Here is an 8,002-nt window from a genome sequence, read left to right on the forward strand (position 1 = left end):
GATTGGTAGATCGAGGTGTCGTCCCTCTACCGTTTATACCAGCTGGCTGTCGATTGGTAGATCGAGGTGTCGTCCCTCTACCGTTTATACCAGCTGGCTGTCGATTGGTAGATCGAGGTGTCGTCCCTCTACCGTTTATACCAGCTGGTTGTCGATTGGTAGAAAGAAAAAGTTAGTCACTACTACCTATTAGAAACTTTTAAATATTTGTCCAATGCTAAGATGCAGTTAGTCACTAGTACCTATTAGAAACTTTTAAATACTTGTCCAATGCTAAGATGCTACTGGACAATAGTCTTCAATCAGATATTAATTTAAAAAAATTACATGTTTGATTTCCAAAGCCCGATGAATAGAGTGTAGGTCAAAAAAAACTAAACCTAATGATCTGAAAAAAATACTAGATCTAATAGGTTGGTGGCAGAAAGTAACTCTACTAAGCCTAATGATCTGAACAAAAAAAAAAGACAAGAATTTTTCTAGATCTAATGGACTGGTGGCAGAAAACAATTCTGCTTAACCTAAAAAGTCGAATGAAAACGAACAACATTTTAAAATTTAACGGGTTGAAGAAAGACAAACATTTTGCTTATCAAATGGAAAAGTATAAAAACAACCCTAATCTTGGTTATTGAACAACAACACTCAAAATGCTCTAACCAACGACAGTCACGGATGTGCTAATAAACACTTTAAAAAGTCCGTGATTTAAGGTGAAATCATTACTTTATGAGAGGCAATTCATTTGTAAAGGCAATTTTAAATCAATCCAAAATCTTTATCGCTAGGCGTACTTCAGATATTCATGGCACGATCACGTGCTCGCATATTCGGGAAATTTAAAGGTAACTTACCTAATGAAAAATACAAATTGTTAAAACTTAAGAATTGTAATTTTATTAAAATATTCAAATAACGGCACGTATTTATAACGTCTGAAACCTTCAAGCTAAGATCTTAAACATACATAGAATATGAAACCTTGCCCATGCGCAGTAATCAATCAACTAGAATCGACTTTCCCTTTAAAGTCATATTTTTCAAATTTTCGAAAATCCGACTTCATAAGTATTCCAGATGAGACGAGGATTTACATTCAGCCGTTAATCACTCGTCATGTTGCGATAATTAAAGGAATGTGGAGAAAAAAACAAATGATTGGAGCTCAAAGGCCACACAGAAATTTCTGGAATCTCTACAAGTGAGTCTCGCCACTAAACCAAGATATGTGAATGTCTTACTACTGGCATCATTAGCTCTTAAGTCTCAGACTGATTATTGTTATTAGTAGATACGACTTTCTTTCATTCTCGTGCTTATGACAAAGGATTGGAGAATTGAGATGGGAATTGTACTTCCAAAGTAAATACCAGACTTTTGTCTTTACAAAAAATGAGTGTTTTTGGTAGTTGATAAGCGCAAAATAATAGAATAGGTTATTTATGCTCTCTCTCTACCCTTTTTATCGAAACTAGATTTTTTTTATTTCTTTCTAAACCACGACCGAATAAATATTTTACAATATCAAATTATTTAAAACTGGATAACGCTAACACAGAATCATCAATCACTTTTAGTCAAGTAACGTTGAAAAGGGACGTAAGATCCGAGATTAGAGCCGTAATATGCCACTAAACACGCCTCTCAGTTAAGATTGCCTCACAGTCAGTAGCTGCTGAGTTATAAACGGCTTTTTGGAATATTGAGGTGATCGATCGTCTCACCCCCCACTTCCCCTGGTGGGACAGCGGTAAGTCTTCGGATTCACAACGCTAAAATCAGGGGTTCGATTCCACTCGGTAGACACAGCAGATAGCCCGATAAGAAAATATACACACCCACTAAAGCTACGCCCTACTCACTGGGTCAGCGGTAAGTATATAGACTTATAATGCTAAAGCCCGGGGTTTGATTCCCCGTGGTGAACAGAGCACAGATAGATTCACTTTGAAAAGCAACAACAAAAACACATTGTTTTTTTTTTTGGAAGAATGAAGATATATTTTGGGAAAGGCCATCTTCCTATCTTCATCATCAGTAGGGTTTAGTTTTACTACTTCATCCTCATGATTGGTAACTCTTTACACACACCGTTCTTCAAAAATTAGAGATGGCTAACACAGGTATAGTTTAATACGAAATCCAACAAAGAAATCTTAAAACTATCAACTCCTATAAACCGTAGCATACCTTATAATACAGCACGTTAACTGGGCTGTTGATCTATTTTCTTCGGAGTAATAATACTGTCAACAAATGCTTGCTTTACAGTGACTTACTTCGTGCTTCATTAACAGACAACCGATTATTGATTAGACACAAAATAATTAGTGTTGTTCCGGACAATGAAACAGCACGTGCGAGTGGTTTACGTCAATATTAGTTCCATGTTAATGTGCATATTCAGAACAGTATGGTATTAATTTGCGTATTTAGTAATTTTGCGATTTAAGAGATTCTAGACTTGTACTGAGAAAATCGAATAAATACTGTAATAATGTTAGCTGTAGTTCTAGTTGAAGATTCTAGACTAAAGACGTTAAGATACACTAACAAACTTCTTTTCCATCACAACTGAGACAGAACTTGTGTCGTCATTTCCTGGACTGTTATAATAATGTTAGCTGTAGTTCTAGTTGAAGATTCTAGACTAAAGACGTTAAGATACACTAACAAACTTCTTTTCCATGATGGCCACAACTGAGACAGAACTTGTGTCGTCATTTCCTGGACTGTTATAATAATGTTAGCTGTAGTTCTAGTTGAAGATTCTAGACTAAAGACGTTAAGATACACTAACAAACTTCTTTTCCATCACAACTGAGGAACTGAGACAAAACTTGTGTCGTCATTTCTTGGACTGTTACCACAGTTCTCAGTATCTTGTTTATCACAGGCTTGTCAGTTAGTAAAACATAATATTTCAGTATTTCACCGTTTTGTGTAATATGACGAGAAAGTCATTCAAAATCTAAATTTAATCCAAACATCTCTGTCACTTATTTTAAGACCAGAAGAAGGAGAATGAAACTGGGTGTTATTTAGTTGAATTTCGTAAAATTAAAATGATAATACAAAACTATTTATGTTAGCGCCTTTATAATCTCTGTATTTAACCCTTCTTCTGCTGCTGCGTGTTGATTATACTCTGTTCTTCCCACTAGCTTCGGACGTACGGATGGAGCTGAGATGACCATAATGAACGTGAGCGAAGGTAAGCCTCTTATAGCCGGTTGTCTGGACGTCCTCTCTACAGAGAAGCTTCAAGATGCGCCAGTTATCGTTTCTTTCATTGTGCTCTGTGTTATTAACGTGATTGTAGTCGCTGGAAATGTGCTCGTTATTCTGTCTGTGTTCACGTCAGCAAAGCTACGAACCGTGACTAACTTCTTCATCGTCTCATTAGCCGTGTCGGACTTACTCGTCGGCCTTGCGGTACTGCCGTACTCGATGACCTTAGAAGTGTTGGACGTGTGGGTTTTTGGGAGCACGTGGTGCCACATCTGGCTGGCTGTCGACGTGTGGCTCTGCACTTCGTCGATTCTCAATCTGTGTGCTATCAGTGTTGACCGCTACCTCGCCATAACCCGACCTGTCCACTACCGAAGCATCATGTCGTCTCGACGGGCCAAACTGGTGATCGCGGCCGTATGGGTCTTCGCTTTTATCATCTGTTTTCCTCCACTGGTGGGCTGGAACGATAGTCGTCCTTCGAGTGAGAACCTGAATTCCTCGCTGTCACAGAACCACGAAGAAGGCACTTCCTTTCTAGCAGAAAACAACGTATCGCTAGTCAATCAGTCACGAAGATTCGACAGTCACATAGTGCTTTCAACGCTGGTTGAAAGTCAGCTACTTATCTGGGACGAGAACTGGGCTAACCGGACGTATCTGTCAACTTCTGAAAATACCACTGTCAGTTGTTCTTTGTCCGGTTGTTCTCTGAACAGCAACAAAGGCTACGTTATCTATTCTGCTATTGGTTCTTTCTACATTCCCATGTTAGTAATGTTGTTCTTCTATTGGAAGATCTACGCAGAAGCCAGCAAGACCGGAAGGGCTTTACGGAGAGGATTCAAGACCACTAAGTTAGGTAAGTGCAAGAATGGACAAGGGCAGGAGGAGTCGTTGACCTTACGAATGCACCGAGGTAACGCCGTATCCAACATACACGCACAAGAACGTTCTTCACACAGCCAAGGTGTTCGGACAAAACGTAGGTCACCGTTGGCTAAACCCGTTGGGGAAAATGCTCGAACCAGTTCTGCCACAAGTGAAAGGATATTGTCCACATCTTTCGGTTCTGGTAAGGAAGAGGAAAACAGTTCTAATACAACACCAGGTTTCCATGACAGCCATACCGGGGAAGACAGATTGTTTTTTACGCGCATGAGCAGACGAAATGCTCGTTGGCATGCTAGACGTTTTCACGCCGAAGCTAAGGCTGCCAAGACTGTGGGCATCATTGTTGGGGGCTTCGTCTGCTGTTGGTTACCGTTCTTCACCATCTACCTAATAGGGGCTTTCTGTGAGAGATGTATTTCCTCGCTGTTGTTTTCAATATTCTTTTGGCTGGGCTACTGTAATTCAGCCATAAACCCCTTTATTTACGGTCTTTTTAGCCAAGATTTTAGATTTGCGTTCAAACGGATCTTGTGCCGTTGTATGATGAAACCGGAAGGGATTTCCTTGCTCATCAGACAAATCCACATCCCTCTGGTGGTGGACGATCCACGCGAGATAACCGATTCTGGTTGAACGAGGAAAGACCGTTTAAACTGGACATTGAATATTGTGCTCACAGGTTCAACCATAAATCCACACAATCCGAGTAACGTTGTTCCGTGGCTCGTGCTGGTATTCGAACGTAAATAAAACTGTGATTTGAGTAACAGTTGGAACGTAACGTTCAATATAGTCCTCAAATCTAAAGCACCTAGCGTCATTGTAACATATAGTTAGTGTTAACAGTTGAATAGAAACTTGTATCTGGTATTTGCGTGTGTTGTTAGACACATCAACAAGACATATATATATATGTGTGTATACATTGTGGCTTAGAGTTTATTCTTTATTATTCGTGCCAAATAAGCCTAAAGGATTGTCTTGTGTATTTCAGTGGTGTGTAAAACATTTACACAAATTCACAAACAGTCCTCCAAAGGTGGTAACCTAACAATACCTGTCGGAGAAAAAAAAGGTCAAACTACAGCAGTAAAACTGAGAAACACCATGGTCCTAAAAATAGCTTTTTGTCAGTTAAAATTTATGAAGTTTAAACAAGAGTTTCTGTCAGTCAGCTTTTAATCTACCAGAGGGCGTCAAACCTTCAGTTGATAAATGTGTGTATACTATTATTTACGTGTGTGATTTGTCGTAAAGCGTGTTGTATGTTTTTTAGATATCTCTCTTAGCTACAGTGTCATGTAACACAGTGTAAGTGATACTGAATGAGCGCGAGAAGCGTTTATCTTGTATCTCAGCCTGTTGCTATTTGAGTTTATTGTTGTGTATTGAAATAATGCTTTCTAATCATCACAGATCTGATTGATCTTTAGTTTAACTCTACGTAGGTAGCTCGCTCTGATCGGAAGATGATATTAATTTGTCGGTATGTAGATTGGCTGACCGAATATTTACTGTGCCCTTAACAACAGTCAGTTGCTACTGTTAGTGTATACAACAATGTCAGCTGACGGTTGCTGTTAACACAAAAATACACCAACAAAGTAACAGTAACAACTGACTGTTGTTAGTGAGACAGTAATAACATTGTATTGCTCAGTATTTTATGTTGTGTGTTAACAGAAACCGTCAGCTGACGTTCTTGTAATACAATGTTATTACTGTCTCACTAACAACAGTCAGTTGTTACTGTTACTTTGTTGGTCTATTTGCTCAATATTTTATGTTGTGTGTTAACAGAAACCGTCAACTGACATTGTTGTAATACAAACTTAATTATTAAATATTTACTTGACGTCTCACTAGCAGGAATTAAGTAATATCTATTTGTTTATGTACATTTTTATACTATAGAAATTATTTCCTGTCATTTTACGTACGGGTGCAAGTGGTATACAATTAGTGTCTCTTAACTATATTATTAGATTTGGTTAATTTGGTACACAGAGATGATATTAACAAAATTTACCTTTCATATAACATTAGTTACTGATCATTACAGTTTTAGTGGATATCTGATGCTTTGTAAATCGGACGCTGCATTAGCTACATATAACACATATTATACTGCCCTGCCTGTTTCTTTATTATTGTCGGTTTATCTACAGTATAACACATATTATACTGTCCTGTCTGTTTCTCTATTATTGTCGGTTTATCAACAGTCTAATACATATTATACTGTCCTGTCTGTTTCTTTATCATTGTCAGATTATCAACAGTATAACACATATTATACTGTCCTGTCTGTTTCTCTATTATTGTCAACTTATCAACAGTCTAATACATATTATACTGTCCTGTCTGTTTCTCTATTACTGTCAACTTATCAACAGTCTAATACATATTATAATGTCCTGTCTGTTTCTTTATTATTGTCAACTTGTCAACAGTCTAATACATATTATACTGTCCTCTCTGTTTCTTTATTATTGTCAGCTTATCTACATATAACACATATTATACTGTCCTGTCTGCTTCTTTATTATTGTCAGCTTAGCTACAGTATAACACATATTATACTGTCCTGTCTGTTTCTTTATTATTGTCGGTTTATCAACAGTCTAATACATATTATACTGTCCTGTCTGTTTATATTTTTCAGCTGTTGTTAGAACAGAAAATGTGTTAAAAGTTTATTGATGCTAAAATTTTTCTTTATGTGTTTCTTTCACCTTTAATTGAGGAATACTTTATTTACAATCCTAGGTCTTCTACAAGAAACGAACAAATCTACCAGAGTGTCGCGACCCCAGTTTAATTACCACTGAGCCTTCGACCTGAACACTCGTGTCATTATTCGGTCAAAGATCAAATGCAAAATCTAATCATAATGAAAGTAATTTTATTCAGAAGTCAAGCCATAATTTTATTGTTTTAATATTTTAAACTGTTCAATCGATTTTTTTCAATCATTTAGAATTTGATTTACAAAGTTTCGCTTGTATTACGGCATTACTGGCGACTGAAAGGCTTACTCCTGATAAAGCGAAGTACATTTTAACATAAATTATAGTTAATGGTATCGGAGCGCGTTTTAGGGATGGTTTTTTTATGAAAAGAAGCACGCGGCTGTGTTATAAATCTCTTTTTTTTCTCTCTCTCTCTTGGATCTAAGCTGTTCTAAGAAAGACACTTCGCAGGTGCTTCGTGGTTTCTATAATTTTTTATACTTTACGTTTTGAGATTAAAGTTTAAACTTTCATACCGAAAAGAAAACAACACAAAGGACTGTACTTAATAAAAATATATTTACAAAGTAACATAAAAAAGACTAGGTTTGTTACTAACTCAAGACTATTAACACAAAATCCATAATTAAATAAAACTGTACTGGCCTACAACACCAAACTTAATAACACATTGTTGAATAAAGAGACCCTTTCATCATACGTTTCTCTCTTCGGCCACCAGCTGGCTCCGCGGTCGGTCTGAGGGCTTATATAGCCGGAAATCTGTGGACACGACACAGCTTCGTGATTAATAATAAATAAATTCTTAAAACTTTATAAGTTAAGTATAAAACATTATACAACCATGTAAAACATTACTACAATAAATAATCGATTATTACAACCATATAAAACATTACTACAAGAAGTAATCGACTATTACAACTATATAAAACATTACTATAATAAATAATCGATTATTACAACCATATAAAACATTACTACAGTAAATAATCTATTATTACAACCATATACAACATTATTACAACCATGTAAAACATTACTACAGTAAATAATCTATTATTACAACCATGTAAAACACTACTACAATAAATAATCTATCATTACAACCATATAAAACATTA

General features: G+C 36.6%; 1 protein-coding gene across 1 annotated transcript; it reads left to right on the forward strand.

Annotated features, from left to right (window-relative positions):
- Positions 1 to 3,170: 3,170 nt before the first annotated feature.
- On the forward strand, positions 3,171 to 7,630 carry LOC106474206 (octopamine receptor 1-like). The gene is made up of 2 exons (XM_022402558.1): positions 3,171 to 5,342; positions 6,895 to 7,630. The coding sequence occupies exon 1, from the start codon at positions 3,190 to 3,192 to the stop codon at positions 4,756 to 4,758; it is 1,569 nt and encodes a 522-aa protein (XP_022258266.1). The 5' UTR covers positions 3,171 to 3,189; the 3' UTR covers positions 4,759 to 5,342; positions 6,895 to 7,630.
- Positions 7,631 to 8,002: the final 372 nt, after the last annotated feature.

This window comes from Limulus polyphemus, unplaced genomic scaffold (genome assembly GCF_000517525.1).
Source record: "Limulus polyphemus unplaced genomic scaffold, Limulus_polyphemus-2.1.2 Scaffold6947, whole genome shotgun sequence".
NCBI lineage: Eukaryota > Metazoa > Arthropoda > Merostomata > Xiphosura > Limulidae > Limulus > Limulus polyphemus.

Coding starts and splice junctions, on each gene's coding strand:
- LOC106474206 (XM_022402558.1), top strand. CDS start 3,190: ATGACCATAATGAACGTGAGCGAAGGTAAGCCTCTTATAGCCGGTTGT.